Source organism: Poecilia reticulata, chromosome 1 (genome assembly GCF_904066995.2).
Source record: "Poecilia reticulata chromosome 1, P_reticulata-male-v2, whole genome shotgun sequence".
NCBI lineage: Eukaryota > Metazoa > Chordata > Actinopteri > Cyprinodontiformes > Poeciliidae > Poecilia > Poecilia reticulata.
This window is the reverse complement of record NC_088830.1, coordinates 34,389,463-34,412,873: the sequence shown is the minus strand read 5'-3', so window position 1 is coordinate 34,412,873 and position 23,411 is coordinate 34,389,463. Positions and strand designations below refer to the sequence as shown.

The 23,411-nt window shown below is 54.3% G+C and overlaps 2 protein-coding genes and 2 long non-coding RNA genes across 9 annotated transcripts; 3 read left to right on the top strand and 1 right to left on the bottom strand.

The window, feature by feature from the left end:
• Positions 1 to 830: 830 nt before the first annotated feature.
• Positions 831 to 9,680, top strand: aars2 (alanyl-tRNA synthetase 2, mitochondrial (putative)). Of its 3 annotated transcripts, none has more exons than XM_081612288.1 (22): positions 831 to 1,172; positions 2,382 to 2,570; positions 2,648 to 2,793; positions 2,866 to 3,057; positions 3,131 to 3,275; positions 3,344 to 3,489; positions 3,554 to 3,662; positions 3,740 to 3,778; positions 3,854 to 3,962; positions 4,040 to 4,167; positions 4,324 to 4,462; positions 4,535 to 4,704; positions 4,771 to 4,884; positions 7,244 to 7,384; positions 7,453 to 7,590; positions 7,655 to 7,758; positions 7,876 to 7,984; positions 8,076 to 8,201; positions 8,270 to 8,380; positions 8,454 to 8,537; positions 8,651 to 8,764; positions 8,836 to 9,680. In XM_081612288.1, the coding sequence occupies exons 1-22, from the start codon at positions 972 to 974 to the stop codon at positions 9,001 to 9,003; spliced, it is 2,922 nt and encodes a 973-aa protein (XP_081468414.1). In that variant the 5' UTR covers positions 831 to 971; the 3' UTR covers positions 9,004 to 9,680. The 3 variants fall into 3 exon arrangements, with proteins under 3 accessions (XP_081468414.1, XP_081468409.1, XP_081468403.1); XM_081612283.1 differs by having other exon boundaries at positions 4,291 to 4,462; XM_081612277.1 differs by having other exon boundaries at positions 4,535 to 4,884.
• A 262-nt stretch (positions 9,681 to 9,942) lies between these two features.
• Positions 9,943 to 12,532, top strand: LOC145553600 (uncharacterized). Its single transcript, XR_014089650.1, has 3 exons — positions 9,943 to 10,935; positions 11,119 to 11,255; positions 11,362 to 12,532. It is a non-coding gene; the product is annotated as an uncharacterized LOC145553600 (long non-coding RNA).
• A 192-nt stretch (positions 12,533 to 12,724) lies between these two features.
• Positions 12,725 to 23,095, top strand: LOC103473154 (calpain-2 catalytic subunit-like). 4 transcript variants are annotated; one of them, XM_081612262.1, is made up of 21 exons: positions 12,736 to 13,157; positions 13,938 to 14,007; positions 14,748 to 14,866; positions 14,946 to 15,079; positions 15,265 to 15,433; positions 15,559 to 15,642; positions 15,713 to 15,798; positions 16,035 to 16,100; positions 16,184 to 16,344; positions 16,598 to 16,767; positions 16,839 to 16,850; positions 17,459 to 17,670; positions 17,857 to 17,893; positions 18,819 to 18,884; positions 18,955 to 19,012; positions 19,092 to 19,156; positions 19,912 to 19,980; positions 20,065 to 20,143; positions 21,140 to 21,328; positions 21,565 to 21,580; positions 22,482 to 22,534. In XM_081612262.1, exons 1-20 carry the CDS (start codon positions 12,921 to 12,923, stop codon positions 21,570 to 21,572), a joined length of 2,091 nt encoding a protein of 696 aa, XP_081468388.1. In that variant the 5' UTR covers positions 12,736 to 12,920; the 3' UTR covers positions 21,573 to 21,580; positions 22,482 to 22,534. The 4 variants fall into 4 exon arrangements, 3 of the variants coding, with proteins under 3 accessions (XP_081468388.1, XP_081468393.1, XP_081468385.1); XM_081612259.1 differs by lacking the exons at positions 21,140 to 21,328; positions 21,565 to 21,580 and adding exons at positions 22,711 to 22,769; positions 22,861 to 23,095 and having other exon boundaries at positions 12,754 to 13,157; positions 22,482 to 22,598; XR_014089638.1 differs by having other exon boundaries at positions 12,725 to 13,157; positions 21,140 to 21,580.
• LOC145553601 (uncharacterized) lies at positions 20,064 to 20,652 on the bottom strand. The gene is made up of 3 exons (XR_014089652.1): positions 20,511 to 20,652; positions 20,254 to 20,469; positions 20,064 to 20,188 (listed from the first exon to the last, which is right to left on the bottom strand). It is a non-coding gene; the product is annotated as an uncharacterized LOC145553601 (long non-coding RNA).
• Positions 23,096 to 23,411: the final 316 nt, after the last annotated feature.

Below are 23,411 nucleotides of genomic sequence, written 5' to 3'. Positions count from 1 at the left end.
TTTACGGCCTTGGATATGAGGGTCTCCTCTGCTCTCCGCCTCCCAGATCCATGTGAAGAGAAGTAAACATGTTTAAATCCTGGTTTATTTCATTTGGCATGTTCTGAGTCGTTGAGGTGCGTCTCTTGCAAAAAGCAACTTGAATTTTATCTTTCTTTAATTTTGATAAGATTCTTTCCCTCTTAACTGGATTAAATTCTCCATTTATATTAAATGATGCTATTTTTAAAGATCGGTTTTGCATCTATGTGATTCTCCCCCCATCAGGTGCATTCAGGGAATTCCCCCTTATTGTTATTAGTATTATTACTATTTATTTCCCGCAAAAACGTGAAGGAAGTGACAACTTTGCCGAAACATGTTGTTTGAGCTTTCACGGTGTCCGTAGTTCCCAACGCGCGTGCTTTCTCAGTGCTCATCACGAGCACGCGCGTATTTTGCCGCGTGGGCGGAGCGGCAAGAAGACGCAGGAGGAACCGGATCTGATGGGAAACGCGGATTGACGTAACACCGGAAGTCCCAGATTCCGTTTTTTATTGAGTTACGATGCAGTTTCGTTTATTAATAGAATAAATCCCGGTTCCAGTCATATCAATCAATCAATCAATCAATCAATCAATCAATCAATCAATCAATCAATCAATCAATCATAGCTCAGATATTACGGGATGAATATTAATATTTTAAAAGTGTATCATTATTATTTCTGGATCACTCAACCTCTCAACGACTGAGCAGCAAATCCTGACCTTGTAAATTCTAGCAGAACCGAGCCGAACCTGTAAGCCGAACCTTCTTGAAGCTGCAGTAGCTTCACCCTGACAGCAGGCGCCGCTACAGCGCTGACTGTTCAAATTGTCTGAGGTAGAAGTAGAACTGCGTCGCAGTGCGCCTGCGCAGGGAAGCCGCCTGTAGTCCTTGAGGCTGTGCGTGGTTCTGGTTCGACCTGGTTCGGTGTCGCTGTGATCCAGATGATGCGGCTGCTGCTCCGGAGGCTGCGGCGGCTCTCCGCCGCCTCGGAGCGCTCCTTCAGCGGCCTGCCCGCCGCGCAGGTCCGGCGAACCTTTCTGGACTTCTTCCGAGATCAACACCAACACCTGCTGGTTCCGTCCGCTCCGGTTCGGCCCAGAGGAGATCCCAGCCTGCTGTTCGTGAACGCTGGAATGAACCAGGTCAGTCTGGTTCTGCGTGTTTTGGTTCGGCTCGGTCCAGTCAGGATGAAGGAGACGGATGTTCCGGTTCTGACTGCTGAGCGCCAGAAAGGTTCGGCTGTGAAACCATCACACAGAAAGTCCAGTTATTGTATTCATATTAAATAATAATAATATTTATATCAGTGATTTTCTATTAATAAAACCAAAAACACAAGAAAAAACAAAACAGCAACAAAAACAATAAACCTGATGACATCCGGGAGTTTTATTTTAGGTCCAGTCGTGAATAAAGGTGATTAATGATCCACCAATCAATAATCCGACTGTTTTTACTCCATGATCCAAAGCGAATATGTCAGAATGAGAAAGTTCAGTTCATTTAACTCCAACCGCAAAACTGCAGTGATCCGGTAGATCATCACCATCATCATCATCATCATCATCATCATCATCATCATCATCATCACCATCATCACCATCATCACCATCATCATCACCATCACCATCCTGGGTTCAAACGGGGTGGAAGAGAACCTGACCTGAACGAGGTCATGGATAAAAACAAGTTCACATTTAAACAGTTTAAACTGTTACACAAAATAACTAAACATTCAATGACTACAAAGAAAAATGGAGAATTTATCAGGAATCTTTCAAATGAATTTCATGTTACAGATCAAATTAAAGTTACAGATCAAATTAAAGTGCACTTTTATGTTGTACCCAAGTTTAATTGACAGTAGAGTCCATCCATAGAGTCACCTGGACTGGTCACCTGGACTGGTCACCAGTCACTAGAGACAGACAGGACACACTCACTCACACACACACACCTAGGGAGAATCTGGAGAGGCCAGTTAACCTGACAGTCATGTTTCTGGACTGTGGGAGGAAACCAGAGAACCTGGAGAAAACCCACCATGCACAGGGAATCGAACCCAGAACCTTCCTGCTGCAAGGCAGCAGCTCTACCCACTGCACCACTGTGCAGCCCTGACAGTCGAGTCAATTAAACTTAATCGACTTCAGTATAGTTTCAATAAACGATTGTTTTTCTTTTGTTGCCTGAAATGAACCGAAACCAGGTTTCTATAGGCCGTCACCAAATCATCCAGAATCTGCAGGGACTCAGGCCCAAAGAACCAGAACCACCCCTGGACCAGAACCGTCCTGACGGAGGTGGTCCTGGTTCTGCTGCGATCCTAACCGGTTCTGGTTCTGATTCAGTTCAAGCCGGTGCTGCTGGGCACGGTGGACCCCCGCAGCCAGATGGCGCTGTGGCGCCGCGTGGCCAACAGCCAGCGCTGCGTGCGGGCCGGAGGGAAACACAACGACCTGGAGGACGTGGGGCGCGACGGGACGCACCACACCTTCTTCGAGATGCTGGGCAGCTGGTCCTTCGGGGACTACTTCAAGGTGGGCGTGGCCTCTGCTGCAGGGGCGGGGCTTCCGAGGCAGAGTGGGCGGGGCTTCAGCGTGTCTGTGTGTGACAGGAAGAGGCGTGCCGCATGGCGTGGAGCCTCCTCACCGAGCATTATGGGATACCGGCAGACAGGCTGTATGTGTCGTACTTCGGAGGAGACGCCGGCTCGGGTCTGTCGGCGGATCGGGAGACTCGGGACATCTGGCTGCACCTGGGGTAGGTCCGAGCGGGACTGCGGCTGGTTCTGGGCCATGTGACCCGGTTCTGACCCGGTTCTGTACTTTGCAGAGTTCCTGCGTCGCGCGTGCTGCCGTTCGGTCTGAAGGATAACTTCTGGGAGATGGGGGACACGGGCCCCTGCGGCCCCTGCACCGAGATCCACTACGACCACGTGGGCGGCCGCCACGCGGCGGCGCTGGTCAACGCCGGCGGCGCCGAGGTGGTGGAGATCTGGAACCTGGTCTTCATCCAGTACAGCAGGTGTGGCTTCACTCCACCTCAGCCCAGTTCAAACCAGCTCAGACCCGTGTAAACTGGTCCCAGTCTGCCTCAGGGAGCCGGACCAGAGCCTGCGGCTGCTGCCCCAGTTCAGCGTGGATACTGGGATGGGACTGGAGCGACTGGTCGGCGTTCTGCAGGGGCGGCGCTCCAACTATGACACGGATCTGTTCACGCCGCTGCTGGACGCCATCCACCAGGTGAGTCGGGTCGGCCGTCGACATGGCGACCACCCTGTCGTCATGGCAACCTGTCTCTGTGTGCGCAGCGGTCGAGGGCGGGGCCTTACGGCGGCAGGATGGGCGCGGCGCCGGACGCCCAGGTGGACCGGGCCTACCGGGTCGTGGCCGACCACGTCCGAACCCTGGCGGTCTGCATCGCCGACGGAGTGCATCCTGGGATGTCTGGTGCCGAGTGAGTGTGCGGCCCATCGGCTGGCGGCGCCGTGATGTCACGCTGACCCGTTTGTTCGGTCCAGGTTGGTGCTGAGGAGGATCCTGAGGCGGGCGGTCCGGTTCTGTGCCGAGGTTCTGCGGGCTCCGCCGGGTTCGCTGGCCAGCCTGGTGCCCACCGTGGCTCAGACTCTGGTACTATACATTTCCCATCATCCCTCTGGCTGGCAGCCGCGTGCTTACATTGGCTGACCTTTGACCTCTGCCGGCAGGGCGACGCGTTTCCGGAGCTGTTCCGGGAGGCGGACCGGGTGAGTGTTGGTCCACAGGAGTAGCACATGAATAATGTCACAGGAAGTGGTCACCAGCGGCGGCGTCTCTTTCAGATCGCCGACATCATCGACGAGAACGAGGGTCACTTCCTGTCGTCCCTGCAGCGCGGCAGCCGGCTGATCCAGAGGACCTGCCTCCGGACGGGCGGCGGCGCCTTCCCCGGTCCGCCGCCGCGCTTCGCACGGTGATCTGCAGCTGTGGGTCTGCGGGTGAGCTAACTTCCTGCTGCTCGTCCACAGCGGCGGCGGCGTGGTCGCTGCACCGGGACCTGGGCTTCCCTCTGGACCTGGTGGACCTGATGCTGGAGGAGCGCGGCGTCCAGGTGGACCGCCAGGAGCTGGACCGCCTCGTCTGCCACGACCAGAAGGTGAGGGACTCCCAGGATGCACCTGCTGGTCCTCTGTAGGTCAGAGGTCAGACTGGCACTTCCAGCATCATGGCAGTTATTTGGCTTCCTGTGAAAAGCTACATGGGAGCTTTTATTGTGAAGGAGCTGATGTCAGTGGTGATGTCACCTGCCCAGATGCGGGCGGAGCAGCAGGCGGACTCGCGGCCCCGCCTCCTGCTGGACGTCCTGAGCCTGGCGGCGCTGCAGCGCGCCGGCGTTCCTCACACCGACGACGGCCCCAAGTACGGCTACCACCTGGAGAACGGCCGATACGGTAGGCGCCGCCCGCACAGGGAGGCAGCCTGGGATTGGCCGACGCCGTGACTCCTCCCCTCTCCCCTCCCAGTGTTCCCAGCATGCCGAGCGACGGTCCTGGCTCTGTACGACGGCCGGGCGCTGGTTCCGGAAGTCGGCCCGGGTCAGCGCTGCGGAGTGATTCTGGACCGGACCTGCTTCTACTCGGAGCAGGGCGGCCAGTCGCACGACCGCGGCTACCTGATGCGCGACGGGCTGCAGGTGAGCCGAGCATCATGGGAAACATCCGCAGAGTCTCCAGGTGACTCCAGGTGTTCTGTCCCCCAGGAGGTTCTGTTCTCAGTGGAGGCGGTGAACCGGGCCGGAGGGTACGTGGTCCACCAGGTGACGGTTCCGGACCACCTGAGAACTGGAGACCAGGTGGAGCTGCACCTGGACCAGGTACCAGCAGAACCAGAACCAGAATGTCTTTACTGTCACTGTACAGAAATCCAGCCACAGGAAGATCCGCCTCTTCTAGGTGTGTGTGTGAGTGTGTGTGTGTGTCTCTGTGTGTGTGTGTGTGTGTGTGTGGGTTGTTCTGATCCCCACACAGAAACTCACATCTGAGCTTCACTGAGCTGCACCAGCAGAGCCATGTCCCCTCAGGGGGTCCATGTCCCCTCAGGGGGTCCATGTCCCCTCAGGGGATCCATGTCCCCTCAGGGGGTCCATGTCCCCTCAGGGGGTCCATGTCCCCTCAGGGGATCCATGTCCCCTCAGGGGATCCATGTCCCCTCAGGGGATCCTCGTCCCCTCAGGGGGTCCATGTCCCCTCAGGGGATCCTCGTCCCCTCAGGGGGTCCATGTCCCCTCAGGGGATCCTCGTCCCCTCAGGGGATCCTCGTCCCCTCAGGGGGTCCATGTCCCCTCAGGGGGTCCATGTCCCCTCAGGGGATCCTCGTCCCCTCAGGGGATCCTCGTCCCCTCAGGGGATCCTCGTCCCCTCAGGGGATCCATGTCCCCTCAGGGGATCCTCGTCCCCTCAGGGGATCCTCGTCCCCTCAGGGGGTCCATGTCCCCTCAGGGGGTCCATGTCCCCTCAGGGGATCCTCGTCCCCTCAGGGGATCCTCGTCCCCTCAGGGGATCCTCGTCCCCTCAGGGGGTCCATGTCCCCTCAGGGTCCTCGTCCCCTCAGGGGGTCCATGTCCCCTCAGGGGGTCCATGTCCCCTCAGGGGGTCCATGTCCCCTCAGGGGATCCTCGTCCCCTCAGGGGGTCCATGTCCCCTCAGGGTCCTCGTCCCCTCAGGGGGTCCATGTCCCCTCAGGGGGTCCATGTCCCCTCAGGGGATCCTCGTCCCCTCAGGGGATCCTCGTCCCCTCAGGGGGTCCATGTCCCCTCAGGGTCCTCGTCCCCTCAGGGGGTCCATGTCCCCTCAGGGGATCCTCGTCCCCTCAGGGGGTCCATGTCCCCTCAGGGGGTCCATGTCCCCTCAGGGGATCCTCGTCCCCTCAGGGGGTCCATGTCCCCTCAGGGGATCCATGTCCCCTCAGGGGGTCCATGTCCCCTCAGGGGGTCCATGTCCCCTCAGGGTCCTCGTCCCCTCAGGGGGTCCATGTCCCCTCAGGGGGTCCTCGTCCCCTCAGGGGGTCCATGTCCCCTCAGGGGATCCTCGTCCCCTCAGGGGGTCCATGTCCCCTCAGGGGGTCCATGTCCCCTCAGGGGATCCTCGTCCCCTCAGGGGGTCCATGTCCCCTCAGGGGATCCATGTCCCCTCAGGGGGTCCATGTCCCCTCAGGGGGTCCATGTCCCCTCAGGGTCCTCGTCCCCTCAGGGGGTCCATGTCCCCTCAGGGGGTCCTCGTCCCCTCAGGGGGTCCATGTCCCCTCAGGGGATCCTCGTCCCCTCAGGGGGTCCATGTCCCCTCAGGGTCCTCGTCCCCTCAGGGGGTCCATGTCCCCTCAGGGGGTCCATGTCCCCTCAGGGGATCCATGTCCCCTCAGGGGGTCCAAGTCCCCTCAGGGGGTCCATGTCCCCTCAGGGTCCTCGTCCCCTCAGGGGGTCCTCGTCCCCTCAGGGTCCTCGTCCCCTCAGCTGGTCCAATAGGAGCGATCCGCGCCGAGGCCAGCGGTCCGATTGCATCAACTATTAACGCATCGTTCTTTCAGGAGCTGCTCACAGCTTACAGTCCGACTTATTTAAAAATATATGTATAAAATTATTCAATAGAAACAAACGATGCTGAGCCTGGCGGGGGGAGGGAGGATGTAAAGCATGGCGGCCCGCCAGGCTTATGACACACTGGGGGAACCTTGATACAAAATGTGTAATAAGCTAAAAGCAGCAGCGGAGGAAACCCGGTCCGAGGGATCAGTGGACCTAAAGTTCTGGACACAGAACAAAGTTTCAAAAGATCCTGAAGAAACGGATCAGTTAAAGTCTGTTGGATGTGAAGCAGGAAGCCAGAGGGCCTAATATGGCCGACTTCCTGCTGATTCATCACTGGGTCTGATTCCTGTAGCTAAAAGTGATGGACCTTGATTTGACTCGGAGCCGGGTCGGTCCATCTGTCCGTCCCACAGGAACCGCTTCCTGCTGGCGCTACGTTAGCATAGCATGCTGCTAACGTAGCATGTTAGCATTGACGCTGATGAGGCAGCCCGACCAGAACCAGAACAGCTGCTGCCCAACAATCTTTACAATATGCCAGGAAACACCAGAGAAAACTGATCCTGCTATCGACCCGACCCGGTTCTGCTCTGCTCTGGTTCGGTCTCTGTCTTCTCCAACCCGGTTCTGGTTCCGATCCGGTCCCCAGGCCCACCGGCTGTCCTGCATGGTGAAGCACACGGCGACCCACGTCCTGAACTTCGCCCTGCGGTCGGTTCTGGGTCGGTCCGTCCAGCAGAGAGGTTCCCACATCTCGGCCGACCGCCTGCGCTTCGACTTCAGCGTGAAGGTTCTGACCCGATCGACAGCCCGCCGACGGGGTCTGCCGGTTCTGAAGGTTCTGTTGCTTCTCCGCAGGGTCCGCTGAGCTCCGCCCAGCTGCAGCAGGTGGACAGGTGCGTTCGTGACGTCATCTCGGCCAATCAGGACGTCCACACCCTGGAGGTTCCTCTGCGGCTCGCCGGCGCCATCCAGGGCCTGAGGACGGTGGACGAGGTGAGCAGAGACGTCGTCCTGATCCCACCTGCTGTCCCGGGTTCTGATGCTCCGCCCCCTGCAGGTGTATCCGGACCCGGTCCGCGTCGTGTCACTGGGCGTCCCCGTCTCTGAGCTGCTGGACGGCGGGACGGACAGAGAGACGTCGGTGGAGCTGTGCTGCGGGACGTAAGTCAGAACACACCTGCCCCCCCAGCTGCCCCTCCCCTCCCCGTCCCTCCCCCTCCCCACCTCCCCTCCCCACCTGCCCCACCTGCCCAGGTGAATCCCCCATGTCTCTTCCAGCCACCTGCTGCAGACGGGCTCCATCCAGGATCTGGTGATCGTCTCTGAGAAGCAGCAGGTGAAGGGCATCAGCCGGATCGTCGCAGTGACGGGTCAGGACGCCGTCCAGGTGGGATGTGGCTCTGAATGGTTCAGAACCAGCTGGACTCCAGCTGAGATTCTGTGGGACTGGACCGAACTGGTTCCGTTCGTCTCTGCAGGCGAGGGACATGGGACGCGCGTTGACCCAGGAAGTGGACTCTCTGTCAGCCAGACTGTCAGGCTCCGCCCCCTTCAGCCTAGGCTCCGCCCTCCAGTTCTCCAAGGAGGCCGGCGCCCTGTCTGATGTAGGTGACCTTCCCATGATGCCGTGCGGCAGCGAGGCCGCGGTTTAACCCTCAGCTGTGTCTGACAGGCTGTGGACAACACGCCCGTCCCCCAGTGGCAGCGCCGGGAACTGCAGGTCCGGCTGCGGGCCACGCTGCGCTCCATCAGCACCGCCATCAGGAAGCTGGAGGCTGAGCAGGTGAGAAAGCACCTGGACGGCGCGGCGCCCGGAGACGCCCGCCGCTCACGCTGTCCCATTATGCTTTGCTCAGGCTGCTGAGAGAGCGGCGCTGCTGCTGCGGCGGCGCGGACAAACGGAGCTGCTGGTGGACGCCGTGGAGACGGACTCGCCGTCGGTGAGTAGAACCGGGCCCGACGGGTTCTGACCCGACTGGAACCGGGCCTGGTTCTGGTTCTGATCTGGGATCGGACCGCTAACGCGACCGGATCCGTTCTGGTTCTGTTCCAGGTTCTGATGAAGACCGTCAACCAGCTGAGCGCCGCCGCCCCCCTCAGTCACGTGATGTTGCTCGCTCACCAGAGGCATTCTGGGAAAGTTTTCTGTGCCTGTCAGGTACCCAAGGTAACTGCTGACATCATAGGGGGCGGGGCCAACACCGGCCACCTCTGATTGGCTGTGCTCCTCCTCCGCAGGACTCGCCGGCCCTCGCCGCCTCTGATTGGGCGGTGGCAGTGTGCCGCCGCCTGGGGGGAAACGCTGGGGGATCGGCGCTGGTTGCCAAGGGAACCGGAAGCAGCAGTGACATCACAGAGGCCCTGAGGTGGGCCGAAGACTTTGCCCTCAAGAAGGCAGGGCGATGATGTCACAGGCTCCGCCCCCAGGAGGCGTGCTGTGATTGGACGGAGAGATTTCTTTGTTTTAGAAGAAATAAAGGCAGAACTGAGTTGATTTTTTAAAATTTTTATTCATTTATTGATTATTGATCCAGAGCCGGTTCCAGAGCCGGTTCCAGAGCCGGTTCCAGAGCCGGTTCCAGAGCCGGTTCCGGGCGGTCTGGAGCTCCTCTTGTTTTTAAATCCAAAACTTGACCGCTGTGGTTCTGTTCAGGTTCTGGTCTGATTTAACTGGACCGGTTCTAACAGAACCTGATCTCAGATCTGTCAGCTGGGTCCAGTCAGGTGGAACCAGCCAATCGGATCAGAGCATCACCTGTTCGGTCCGGATGAACAGAACCACCGTGGGAACCACCTTGTCGGACTTTGGGCCCAGAGAGGAGCCCAGCGCCGGGAGGCCAGGCAGCGCCGCTTCAGAGCCTCGTAGTCCTGGTCCAGGTACCGGACGGCCTGGCTGTTGGTTCCGACGTCCTGGGTCTTGTGTGAAATTCTGCCCCCTGTGTCCGGAGCGCGCATTGCAGCCAGAGAGGTGGAACCGGCGGTTCTGATCCATTTCTCGGTAAAAACTCCTCATATAATCATGTCAATGTTGTAACTGTCAGTTTAATCAGCAGCTATCAAAATAAAAATACATAAATAAACGAGGTGTTTTTACGCTGTTTGTGTTATTTTAGAGAATCGATCTTTGATCAGAACAGATTTGATCAGGCAGCTGAAATATCCTCTCTCCCCCCATAACCCTGAGAAATAAAAAGCAACTGTTTCCAAATTCTCAAAACTATATATATATGGCCCAGGTGAGTGATGCCAGGTGAGGCCGGGCCCTCCAAAATAAAATCTACTTCCTTCTTGGCTTGGAGGACGGTCAGAAAGCCTCAGGTCCGAACCGGAACCAGAACCACGGTTCTGCATGAAGAAGTGAACCCAGGGAGGAACAGAAAAACCAGAACGAACTTTGAACCAAAAGTCCAAGAGGTTCCGACCCAGAAGGGCTTCTTCTGCGCGCATGCTTTTATTGTGAAAGGCGCTGGCAGCGAGCAGCAGGAAGGGACTTCCTGTTCCCAAAAGCTGCCTCGTTCCTGCAGCCTGAGTCATGGCGTCTCCACCCTGCAGTTTACTGCATCATTCCCAGTTTGTTACTGGGCCCCATCGTTTCGGACACACTGACCAGCAGGGGGCGCCCTCGGTCCAGGTGAGCCGCTGGAGAAGAACGTTCTGGAGCAGTAAGTGGCTGCACTGCGATGACCTTTGACCCTTCACCCCCAGGAAGTATTGACACCCTGAATCAGATCTGAGAGGAACCCGAACAGGAAGTGATTCATTTGCATCGGAGAGTTCTGGATCTGATCTGGTTCTGGTTCTTCAGCTGTTTCCTGTCTGGTTCTGCTGAATTGGACCCGGCGAGGCCGAGGTTCTGCTGGGCCAGCATCAGACAGTAGCAGCAGTGAGGCTGTGTGTGTGTGTGTGTGTGTGGTGAGTAAACAGCCTGCAGAGCAAACAGCAGCTGAAAGAGGTTCTGTCTGACCCGACCCGACCCGACTCCTTCATGGAGACACTGAGGGATTGAACAGAATCAGAACCAAACATGGAGAAGCAGCTTTCAGCTTCTATGCTCCACAGATCTGGAACAAACCGGAAATCCTGAGCTGGTTGGAGTTTGATGATAAATGAAGAATTGACCAACATGTTGATCAGGTATTGATCAGGTATTGATCAGGTGTTGAAAACTCTTTGAAGTGCCTCGTGGCTCATTGTTCTAATAAACTGATCGATCTGCAGCAGCTCGCAGTGGCGCAGCCAGAGGGGGGGCCAGGGGGGCCAGTGCCCCCCCCCCTGTCATCTGATTGGCCCCCCTGTCATCTGATTGGCCCCCTGATGATTGACATGTAACAGCTCCAGGTTATTCCTGCACATTATTTATAATCATTCTAAGCCAACCTGATATCTAAAGAAGAAAAACAATAATAAATATATGAAAATAAAATGTATAAAACTTTATATAAGTCCATGTGACATAAATAAATAGATTTTCATCACCAGCCTCCATAACAACAAGCTGATCTTCTTCTCCTGGTGTTTCAGTTGCTGCTGTGGTGAAACTCAAAGCCTAAAGCGCTTCATACCTGGTGGTGATGGTGAAACACCAATAAGTTATTTATTGATCCTCCACAAAGAGAAAAACCTGAAGAGGAACCACAATGTTCTAGTTTGGATCAGAGGTTTAGAGGTTTTTATTGTCCGTCAAAGAAAAAATCATTTTATTTCCGTTTGTAGTCATTAAACGAAACATTTATTATTTATCTGTTGGAACGTTTTTGAAACCAGGTAACATTTCAGGAAATGAGGTGATAATCAGACGGCAGAACTCTGATCGGTTCCTGATTGGTTCCTGATCGGTTCTGATTGGTTCCTGATTGGTTCCTGATCGGTTCCTGATTGGTTCTGATTGGTTCCTGATCGGTTCCTGATTGGTTCCTGATCGGTTCCTGATCGGTTCCTGATCGGTTCCTGATCGGTTCCTGATCCCGCATCACTTCCTCCAGAAGCGGATCAGCTGCTGGACGCTCCAGAGCCTCTGGTCCGTTAAAGCGTCCAGATCAGAGGTGATTCTCTGACAGATATTGTTCTAATAATGATTAATAATGATTAATAATGATTAATAATGATTAATAATGATTAATAATGATTAATAATGATTAATAATGATTAATAATGAGCTCCACGATGTTCTCTGTGCGTAAAGTTAAACTGTCTGAGCACCAAGTGGTCAGCTGACTGGACAGAAACCAGTGAACTGCTCTCTGTTCTCATCAAGACGAGGTGAGGAGGGAATCTGACATGTTAACTCAGTTTCTACTGGTTGGTTTTAAACACCATTAACTCAGCAGTGTAACTATATATTGTATGTTTGTCGCCTCATGTGTGATTAACTGGAGCGTTTATTGCTCTGCGCTGGTTTCTAACGGATCTTTAATGTCTTTCCTCTCAACAATCAGCTGTTATTCCTCTATTTAAACTACAATAAGTAGATCAGAACTTTCTGTTTAGCTTTTCTCTGTTTGCTGCAAACTCATTAAATATAAACTCATTAAATATAAACTCATTAAATATAAACTCATTAAATATAAACTCATTAAATATAAACTCATTAAATATAAACTCATTAAATATAAACTCATTAAATATAAACTCATTAAATATAAACTCATTAAATATAAACTCATTAGAAGCTGAACCTCCATCAGGCCAACAGTTCTGGTCTATTGTTACCTGTCCAATCAGAGCTTCCTAACCAAGGTGTCCATAACTCTTCAACTCGCTGTCAGCTCCGGTCAGAAAGACGTTGAGTTCAGTCCATGAGATGATATTCAGAAAGGATCTTTTATTGATTCTAGTTTCCTCTGTGATGAATCTGTGTAAAGTCCATCATGTCTCCATGTGGCCAAAGCTGTTAATTATAACATGTCAAATGACAGAGGGGCTTCAAACATAACCACATATTCAGTTTGGTTATGTTTTTTAATTATACATATATATGCACACACACATTTAAAATGTTGCCCCCCCAGAGGTAGTCCTGGCCCCCCTCTGGCTCCGCCACTGGCAGCTCGTGTCTCTGTGGAAACTTGGAGCATCCAACCGGTTGGATGCTGGATGGATGAGCCTCGGTGTTCTGACTGAGCAGCAGACCTGCTGGTTCTGGTCGGGATCCGATTCTGGTCCCGGTTCCGGTCCTGGCTCTGGCTGTTTTGGCAGCAGACAAGCAGAGATAGGCTCCTCCTCTCAGGGAGGAGGTCTCACTCTGAGTCAGACTCCGAGTCCAGCAGCAAAACTTTTTCCGCTTAGTTGCGACCCGGTTCGGTTCTGTTCTGTTCTGCGCCATCATGTCCGGAGTCGCCTCCACTCTAGCCAAGAAGCGGGCCCTGGCCGCGGGGTTCGGAACCAACTCCAACGCGGTTCGGTACCTGAACCAGAACTTCGAGGCCCTGCGCGCGCAGTGCCGCTCCTCCGGGCAGCTTTTCTGCGACCCCACCTTCCCGGCCGAACCCGAATCTCTGGGCTTCAAGGAACTGGGTCGGAACTCCCACAAGACCCGCGGAGTCACCTGGAAGAGGCCCAAGGTAAGAACCGAGCCCGAACCGGGGCGGATGGGGAATCCGGGAGGAAGGAGAGGGGTGGGGCCGGACCCTCCCTGCTCCGAATCTGACCGAACCATCCGACTGGGTCCGGGTTCTGGTTCCGGTCCTGTCGTAGAGAAAATGGGAAGACATGAACCCCGAGGGTTTTTCTGCGGATTGGACCGGAACCTGAGAGAGAGTCTGAGCAGGATGTCAGACAGAACCAGAACCAGGTCAGATAGACACACCTGGGTCAGCAGCAGACTTCAAGGTGGCCCAGTTGGCTGGCTGATCCAGAACCAGAACCTCTCAGGACTGTAGACATGGAGAACCGGGTCGCTCAGAACCGTCCAGAACTATCAGCCTGCAGCAGCAGGTCTCTGGTTCTGGTCTGGTCCATTTGGAAGCACCTGGAAGTCATTAAGAGGCTGACCCGGTCCGGCTTTCAGAACCGATCCGGTCTGGTCCAGATGAGTCCATATCTAGAAAATGATTATTAATGTTTGAACTAATAGGAGCAGCTCTGCTCTGATTGGTCCAAGAGGAGGTCAAAGGTTAGCCTGTCTCAGGGTGGGTCCACTGCTTATGGACAGGTTGGACAGAGACGTCCAGCCGGTCGTCATGGCGATGACTGTGACGTCACCAAACACAGACAGGAGATGGGCCCCGCCCACTCGATGTCCAGCTGAGGGCAGATGGGTTCTGATCAAAGTGTTTAATCCTGTTGGACCGGAACCAGCCCGGTTCTGTCCTCCTGTCTGACCCGGTTCTGTCCTGCTGCAGGAGCTGGTCTCAAACCCGGAGTTCATCGTGGGCGGTGCCACCAGAACCGACATCTGTCAGGGAGCGCTGGGTGAGTTTTTCACGCTGGTCCTGAATGCAGAGGTCAGAGGTCACCGATTCCTCCCCTGGGTCCAGCCATGTAGAACCGGGCCACGGGTCCACAGAACCGAACCAGCAATCCTGCAGGGGGAACCAGATCCAACCAGCAGAAGCTTCACCAGGTTCTGGATGGTTCTGATCTGATTCGACCCGGGTCCAGAGGGCAGCAGTGGCTGCTGGTTCCGGGCAGATTCAGCATCAGCTGCAGGCTGCGCTCTGATTGGCTGACAGGAAGAGAAGCGGCGTGAGACGGAGCGCGGTCGGCCAATCAGGACGCGCCGTGTCACGTGCTGAGTGAGTCACGCCGCAGCCACGCTGCAGAGTGAGACCTCTCCCAAACTGGTCTCTGTGGAGCTGGACCGGAACAAACATGCTGGGCGTCTGATGGTTCCGGTCCATCACTTGCCATCCTCCTGTCTCTTTAAGAAGCTCTTCCTCCTCTGATTGGCCAGGAATGATGGAGCTGTTTGGGAGAAGCTCTGAGAAAAACACCAAAAGGCTAAAAACCCATCAGAACCAATCACATCGCTGACAGGCAGGTTCTGGTCCGGAACAGAACCTGGCTTCAAACTTACTTCCAAATCAGAACCCATGAAAGCCGGGGGCCAGCAGGGGGAGACAGAGAGCCTGGCTGGGTGTGGGGGGTGTGAAGGTGTTACTGAGCACTTCCTGTAGGGGGCAACAGTGAGTTATGGTCTCCTTCCTGTCCAGGTGATTGCTGGCTGCTGGCCGCCATTGCCTCTCTGACCATGAACGAGTTTGTGATGGAGCGAGTCGTTCCCACAGACCAAGGGTTTGGAGACAACTATGCAGGAATCTTCCACTTCCAGGTATTCCAGGTGTTTGGCTTCTTCCGCCATCACAGGAAGTTTGTGTTGTATCTCAGACGTCTTCCTGTTCTGGTCTCAGTTCTGGCAGTTTGGGGAGTGGGTGGATGTGGTGATTGACGACAGGCTTCCGGTTAAAGACGGGGAGCTGCTGTTCGTCCACTCAGCGGAAGGCCGGGAGTTCTGGAGCGCCCTGCTGGAAAAGGCCTACGCCAAGTAAGAGCACGCAGAACCGAGCTGGTTCTACTGGAGCGGATGGGAGGAGGTTGGATCCACAGGGACCTGCTGGGGGGTTTTCCTCCTGGCTGAGTCCTTCTTCCATCATCTGCATAGAAACAGCTGAAGGAATGAAACCTTGCATGACACGGCGTCAACCCGTGGCTTTACTGCTGTTCCTGCAGGGTGAATGGCTGCTACGAAGCCCTGTCTGGTGGCTCCACCACCGAGGGCTTCGAGGACTTCACTGGAGGTATCGCAGAGAACTATGACCTCAACCGGCCACCATCCAACATGTTTCAGATCATCAAGAAGGCGCTGGAGGCCGGCGCTCTGCTGGGCTGCTCCATCGACGTGAGTTCACCGTCACTCCTACTGTGCACCACCTCCAGGGCTGCTGAGGGTTGACTTCCTGTCAGCAGAACATCAGCTCTCTTCAGCTGAACCCTGGCATGATGATTTGCTTGTTGTTGCTGCAGATCACAAGTGCTGCAGACTCGGAGGCGGTGACTCGACAGAAGCTGGTGAAAGGCCACGCCTACTCGTTGACGGGGGCCGTGGAGGTAGCCGGAAGTCCTGGAATGGAGATTCTGTCAAGCAGAAACAGGAGAAAACTCTGTGTTCTGGTTGCAGGTGAACTACCGGGGGCGTCAGGAGAAGCTGGTTAGGATGAGGAACCCCTGGGGTCAGGTGGAGTGGACCGGAGCGTGGAGCGATGGGTAAGCAACCAGAACCGGACTGTGAGATTCTGAAACCAGCAGGTGTTGTCTTCAAAATGAGTTCAGATGATCAAGAACTAAAGAGCCAGTTGATCTACATAGAAGGTAGATCTTCTATGTAGATCTTCTATGGTCTAACTGGTTTCAGGACAGAAGCAGGAGCCTGACCACTGACCAACTTGTCAGTCTTTGGTCCTGCAGCTGAGTGTCTAACAGCAGCATCTCCTTCTATGCAGGTCTTCTGAGTGGAACTACGTCGAGGGAGACTGTCCCCACGCCAGATCAGAGGACGGAGAGTTCTGGTAGGACGAACAGAATGTCCCAGTGACATTCATGAAGTGATCTGAGGACGGAATGAGATCCGTCTCTGTTCCTGTCTCTGTAGGATGTCGTTCAGTGATTTCCAGCGTAACTACTCCCGAATCGAGGTGTGCACTCTGACTCCCGATGCGATAGACGACAACTCCGTCAAACACTGGAGCGTCAGCACGTTCGACGGCACCTGGAGGAGAGGCTCCACGGCTGGAGGATGCCGGAACCACCCCTGTTAGTAGCTACGCAACACTACAGACCTCTGGTGGTACCGATGGACCGGATGGTCCTGACTGTTCCCTTAGGAACTTATATGAATCTGGATCATAGAAAAAGATCAGTGTCCTGCCTAAAACGCATGACTGGACCAGAACCAGAACTGCTCAGGACAGGTTCTAATGGGAGCAATGACTTTCATGACCCACTAGGTTCTATTGAGTCAGAGGGAACCAGAGGGTGATTCATGTCTGCTGGTTTTTCTCCTCAGACACGTTCTGGACAAACCCTCAGTTTGTGATCAAGCTGGATGAGGAAGATGATGACCCTGATGACGGTGAGGTGGGCTGCAGCTTTGTGGTCGGTCTGATCCAGAAGAACCGCAGGAAGCTGCGCAAACAAGGCGAGGACATGCACACCATCGGCTTTGCCATCTACGAGGTCCGAAACCTTTGATTCCAGCTTCAGATTCTAACATGAGTCCAGGATCTAACTCTGCTTTGTCCCTCCAGGTTCCCCCCCAGGTGAGTCTACCTGGAAGCCTTCAGCTCCTCACCTTCTTCACATAGAAACATGGAAACCTGCTGGCTGGAAAGGATTCAGTTCAGGTTCTCCCTGGCCAGGGTTGGGCTTACGGCCTGATAGACGTGTTTGTCTGGTAATTTCAGGGTTGTTTGCAACCTCTGACTTCCTGGAAAGACAAACAGACATCAATGTTGATGACTCAACCTGCCCGGCAAGCTAACGGCTGGTGGGCGGAGCCTAATTAGGCTACAGGAAGGGAGGCAACACCTGGCCTGGCCTGATCCAACAGGAAACTATTAACATCTTAGCAAAACACAAAGTTTCTCTTTGTTAGAAAGCATCACTTTCTGGTTTTAGAGTATTTTCAGTAAAACCTGATGAGATCGCAGCAGGTTGGTTTCAGCTCCGATCTGTTGGTCTCACTGACGTCCTTGAAGGTCTTCTTGAGCCATTAGTGTCAGTTATTGAACCCTCATTAGGACGAGTCTGCAGAACCTCCTGAAGGTCTTCCTGGACGTTCTTGCCTTCATCAGCTCATTTCTGAACGCTTCTCCTGGACAGGTACAGGTGACTTTAAGAGCTTTCCTGATTGGCTGTCTGTCTGCAGTTCCACGGACAGAGGGAGGTCCACCTGGACAAGAACTTCTTCCTGACCCACGCTCAGACGGCGAGGTCAGAAACCTTCATCAACCTGCGGGAGGTGAGCTCCCGCTTCAAGATGCCACCTGGAGAGTACCTGATTGTCCCGTCCACCTTTGACCCGCACCAAGACGGGGACTTCTGCATCCGAGTGTTCTCCGAGAAGCAGACTGAGACCGTGTAAGTTCTGCTGGACCAGAACCTCTTCGGTTCTCCGTCTGACCCGTCCCCCCCTGTAGACTCTGTGAGAGGTTCCTCGGAGACTTCCTTCAGTCCAGAATCCCGGTTCTGTTCTGTGGAAGGTGCAGAGGAGGGGAAGAGGGTCCGGATCAGAGAGCGTAATCAGAACCGTTTGTTCTGTTTCAGGCCCTGTGACGACCCGGTCAGCGCCAACCTCAGTGATGTGAGTGATGATCCGCCCACATCTGGTAGCTAGCGCATTCCAGCTGCTAGTGTTACAGCTGTTAGCCAGCTGTTAGCTACATGCTAGTACATGTATTTAACTTTGAAGATGTTAAACTTTAGAGTTCTGTTGAAATATGTTGCTGTACAGTTATGATGTTTCACCTGCTGAAACGGAAAGAACGTTGCACCATCGTGACCTATGAACCCTGGCTGGAAAAGTTTGGATAAAATATGAAATATAGATTATTACATTCTGCATAGTGGTTTTACATGATCGCTCATGCCTAGGTGGGCCCCATGTGGGGGAAAGGAGGGCTGATATATGGGTCCCATATGGGTTTGTCCGCGGGTTCCACGGTGGCCCCACATGGGTTTGCCCATGTGGGGCCCATGTAGACTGTGGCCCTACACGGACAAACCCATATGGGACCCATCTGGTCTGCCCTCCTTTTCCCCACATGGGGCCCACCTAGGCAGTCATGCAGACATGTGGCTTCCTAAACGCTCCCCCAGCCTTTAAAACGGTTCCTGTGTTCATCCCAAAGTATGGAATGATATTCCACACCATCTAACGTCCATCAGTGCTGTGAGGACGAGCCGTCTGCAGGACGCTGCCCTCACGGTCAATTATGTCTGCCCTGTTTTCTACGTTCTGCAGAAAAGGAACCTGCTGTGAAACTGCAGTTATGCTGGACTTGTTTTAAAAATGTAAATCTATAAAATATTATGTAGCAGGTCTGATTTACATCACATTTTATTATTTACAAAAACTTCTAATAATAATATGATTGTTAATTTAGAAACAGGATCATTAATGCTGGCTGGTGTTGCTGGTACCAGTTGGTACCATGAAAGCCCAGATCTTTGCACTGTTATCTGGTCTGTTGTGATGCTCTGACTGTTGCCATGGTGACTGTGTCTAGGAGACGGTGTCGGACGGAGAGGTGGACTCCGGGTTCAGGAACCTGTTCACTAAACTCGCGGGAGCCGTAAGTGTCGCCGTGGCTGGCCCCGCCCAGCGGCTGCTTCCTCCCTGCTGATTGGCTGCCTCTGTTTCAGGACATGGAAATCTCCGCCTACGAGCTCCGGACCATCATGAACAAGATCGTAGCCAAACGTGAGCCGCTTCGCCACGTTCAACACGCTGCGCTGGAGCGGCCGCAGCCATGACTTCCTGTTTGTTGTTGTTTTAACAGGAACTGACATCAAAACAGACGGATTCAGCGTAGAGACCTGCAAGGTCATGGTCAACCTGATGGACGTATCCTTCACCGCCTGGGGGGCGGAGCATCAGGGTGGAGGCTGGAGGGCGGAGCATCAGGGCGGAGGCTGGGGGACGGAGCATGTGGGCAGAGCCTGGGGGCGGAGCATCAGGGCGGAGGCTGGGGGGCGGAGCATCAGGGCGGAGGCTGGGGGGCGGAGCTTGGGGGGCGGAGCATGTGGGCGGAGCATGTGGGCGGAGGCTGGGGGGCGGAGCATGTGGGCGGAGGCTGGGGGGCGGAGCATGTGGGCAGAGCCTGGGGGGCAGAGCATCAGGGCGGAGGCTGGGGGGCGGAGCTTGGGGGGCGGAGCATGTGGGCGGAGCATGTGGGCGGAGGCTGGGGGGCAGAGCATCAGGGTGGAGGCTGGGGGGCAGAGCATCAGGGCGGAGGCTGGGGGGCGGAGCATGTGGGCGGAGCATGTGGGCAGAGCCTGGGGGCGGAGCATGTGGGCGGAGGCTGGGGGGCAGAGCATCAGGGTGGAGGCTGGGGGGCGGAGCATGTGGGCGGGGATTAAGAGGGGTGGGGTCTGTGAGGGGGCGGGGAATTGGGCTGGAGCCATGGTCAGGAGGTTCTGGGGCAACATACCGGTTCTGGTTCTGGAACTCTGCAGCCTCAGCAGGTCTCAGAGGGTCCATGAGGACCCAACCAGTTTAAATGCCTTTACATGATCTGTGATTGGTCAGCTGATCAGCCAGCTGATTGGTCAGCGGTCCCACCTGTCCAACACCTGTGAGTGACCTTTAACCTGCAGCAGGACAGCGGGAACGGCAAGCTGGGCCTTGGAGAGTTCGCCACGCTGTGGAAGAAGGTGCAGACATACCTGGTGAGCTGTGACCTTTGACCTGTGACACCTGCTGTTTTCTTGATGTTGAATTGTGGAAAATCTCAGTGTTTGCTGTTCCTGCAGTCGATCTACAAGCAGAACGACTCGGATAACTCTGGAACCATGAGCACTCCGGAGATGAGGGTGGCCTTCAAGGACGCAGGTGGGTCGCTGTGGTCAGAGGGTTAACTTCCTGCCTGGCGCCTGCCTACTTCCTGCCTGGCGCCTGCCTACTTCCTGCCTGGCGCCTGCCTACTTCCTGCCTCTGCTTGCCTACTTCCTGTTCTGCTGCAGTGTCTCTGCCAGCTTTAACCGTGTCAGTTCGATGTTTGGTGCCACTTTCAGACGGATCAGTTCTTGGTTTCGGTTCTGGCTCCGACCCGCTTGCTGCTGCAGTGCATGCTGGGACAGCGCCATGAGGATGCTGAGTTTTCTCGTGTTGCTACGACCAGCTTCCTCCTCTCCTGTCCCATAATGCAACACTGCCAGCTGGTCGGGCCGAGTCGATCCGATGAGAGTGTGGAGCGAACCGGGTCGCTCTGAACACAGCAGGAATCCGTCACCATAGTCTGAGAACATGTGAGATTATCAGATCGGGTTCGAAACCGGGCCGGAGTGAAGCGGCATGTCGAACCATCAGCAAAGATTTAATCTGCTAATCTACCATGCTACTGGGTTTAGACCAGGGGGGGCAGCTCCAGGTCTGGAGGGGGGGGGGGGGGCAGCTCCAGGTCTGGGGGGGGGGGGGGGGGGGGGGGGGGGGGGGGGGGGAAGCTCCAGGTCTGGTAGGCCAGACTCCAGGCCTGGAGGCTTTAGACCAGGGGGGGCCAGACTCCAGGGCCTGGGGGGCCAGATTCCAGGGCCTGGGGGGTCAGACTCCAGGGCCTGGGGGGCCAGACTCCAGGGCCTCCTGCAACCTGTAGATTCGTCTCCACTCACACCTGAGTGACATCATGAGGTCATCAGCAGGACTCTGGAGACCTGCTCTCAGGCATGTTGGACCAGGGAAACATGGAAAAGCTTGCAGGAGGCCTGGAGCACCCCCCCCCCCTCCAGACCTCCGTGCCCTAAATGCAGGTGGACAGGTGTCTCAGTGTCCTCCACGTCTCCGACTGTCCTTGCATGTCTGACGTCTAGCTGCTTCCGCCAACATCTGCAGTTTGTCCCTCTGATGGAGACGCCTCCAGGATGGACGCAAACAGCCAATCAGCTGTTAGTGGGCGGAGTCAATGCTCCCTCTGTGGAAAAACCCCGGCTGGGTGGGAGGGGCCGCTCCCCCTGACATTCCTGGGCCAGGCGGCGCCCCTCTGTGGTCGGGATGAGTCACGGTCCGGGAATCTGTCCCGAGGTGCTGTGTGTGTGTGTGTGTGTGTCTGTGTGTGTGTTTGTGTGTGTGTGTGTGTGTGTCTGTGTGTATGTGTGTATGCGTGTGTGTGTCTGTGTGTGTGTGTGTGTGTGTGTGTGTGTGTGTGTGTGTGTGTCTGTGTATGTGTGTGTGTGTAAACTGAGGAGAACTTCCTGTTTATCTCTAACGTCTCCTGCAGTGTTTGTATCTAACGGGTGTTTCTGTTTTCTGCTGCTCAGCCTGCTGATGGCGATGGTACGTCTGGTTCTGGTTCTGGTTCTGGTTCAAACTGTCCATCTGTGTGTCTTTCAACATGAAGCTGGGTTCTGTTCAGGTTCTGTTCAGCTGACAGTGAGTTGGACTCATGCTGGTTCTGTTTGTTCAGCTCAGTTTTACAAATGTTTTCAGAATAAAGACCATTTAAGGATCCAGAACCCGTCCAGAACCCCTCCAGAACCCGCTTCATCTTTGTTTGGATCATTTTAAATGGGTTCCTGTCTCTTTAACTTAATTTATCTTTATTTTCCTGTTTGGACTTCAGATATTTCTGAACTGTATGAACTAAATTCTGCAGAACCAACCCGGTTCTGGAACTCAAGAAGTTCTGTCCTGGGATTACTGCGGCGGCCATGATGGATTAATGTCAGCAGGAAGAAGCCGTTGAATCAGGAAGTCAGTGGTTGCCATGGTGATTCCCTCCTTTTCTCAGGAGGAGGCGTGGCCTGTAGTATCACTGGTTTCATTGGCTGGGCCGACAGAACCGTTGACCCGTCTCTGCGGTCCGGCCCGGTCCAACAGGAAGCTGTCAGACGTCCTCCAACCGGCCGTAATGTGTCGTGTTGGCGCTACATTTGAAGCTAGCCCAGTTAGCTTCATCAGATGTAGCAGTTTAACAGTCAGAAATGTTGACATTAAACTTTATCTGTAACTCCAGTCCTCGACGCGGCTGTCGCAGGTTCGATTCCCGGCCTGGCGACCTTTGCTGCATGTCTGTCCCGTCTCTCATTACCCAATTAACTTCAATTAACTATCAAATAAAGGCCACTAGAGAAAAAAAGATAATTTTCTCCTGTTGTTCAGTTTACTCTTTACGTTAGCATCCTGTTAGCATCGAGTTAGCATGCTGCTAGCTAACTGCTTCCTGGTCCTTCCTAAGGTTTCTCCCTCAACAACACCATCTACCAGCAGCTGGTGGCCCGGTACTCGGAACCGGACATGACCATCGACTTTGACAACTTCGTGGCGTGTCTGACGAGGCTGGAGATGATGTTCAGTGAGTCTGAAGATCAGCGGCGCGGACCAAACTTCACTGCTCTGCATCCAGAGTGGTTAACATCCCCCTGATTTCAGCCGAGCAGACATGCTGACCTCGTGTTTTTCCTCAGGGATCTTCAGGAAGCTGGACGCCCACCAGAGTGGCTCCATCGAGCTGGACCTGAACCAGGTGAGGCAGGAAGCGGAATCGGTTTATATCAGTTCATCATCAGAGTTCAGGAGTCTAACCCGGAGTTTAACCCTCTGCGTTCGTGTTGCAGTGGCTGAACTTCGCCATGATCTGAACCAGAACCTGCTTCTCGCCATCAAAGCCTTTCCAGCTGCAGCTTCTCTCATTGTGTTGTAGCCGCTCCTCCACCAGCTGACCTCCCTGGACCCGCCTGCTCTGTGCTGATGTTCTGCAGGTCCATTTGGACCGGCGCCACACAGAACCTGTTAGTCAGGCTTTTATCTGCTGGCTGCTCTTTACCGGATCATTAAAGTGTTTCCACTCAGTGTTTTACAGTTTCATTTGAAAGACATGAAGAACCCGGAATCAGAAATGAAATTTCATATAATACAATAAATATAATTAGTATAATAAATATTAATATAATTAATATTAATTATATTAATATAATTAATATTAATATAATTATATTTATTATTAATTACATTAATATTTATTATATTAATATTTATTATATTAATATAATTAATATTAATATAATTATTATAATAAATATTAATATAATAAATATTAGTATAATTAGTATAATCCTGTTTCCATTATGTTTACAGTAAACTACTGTAGAAAATAAAGGACTAATTT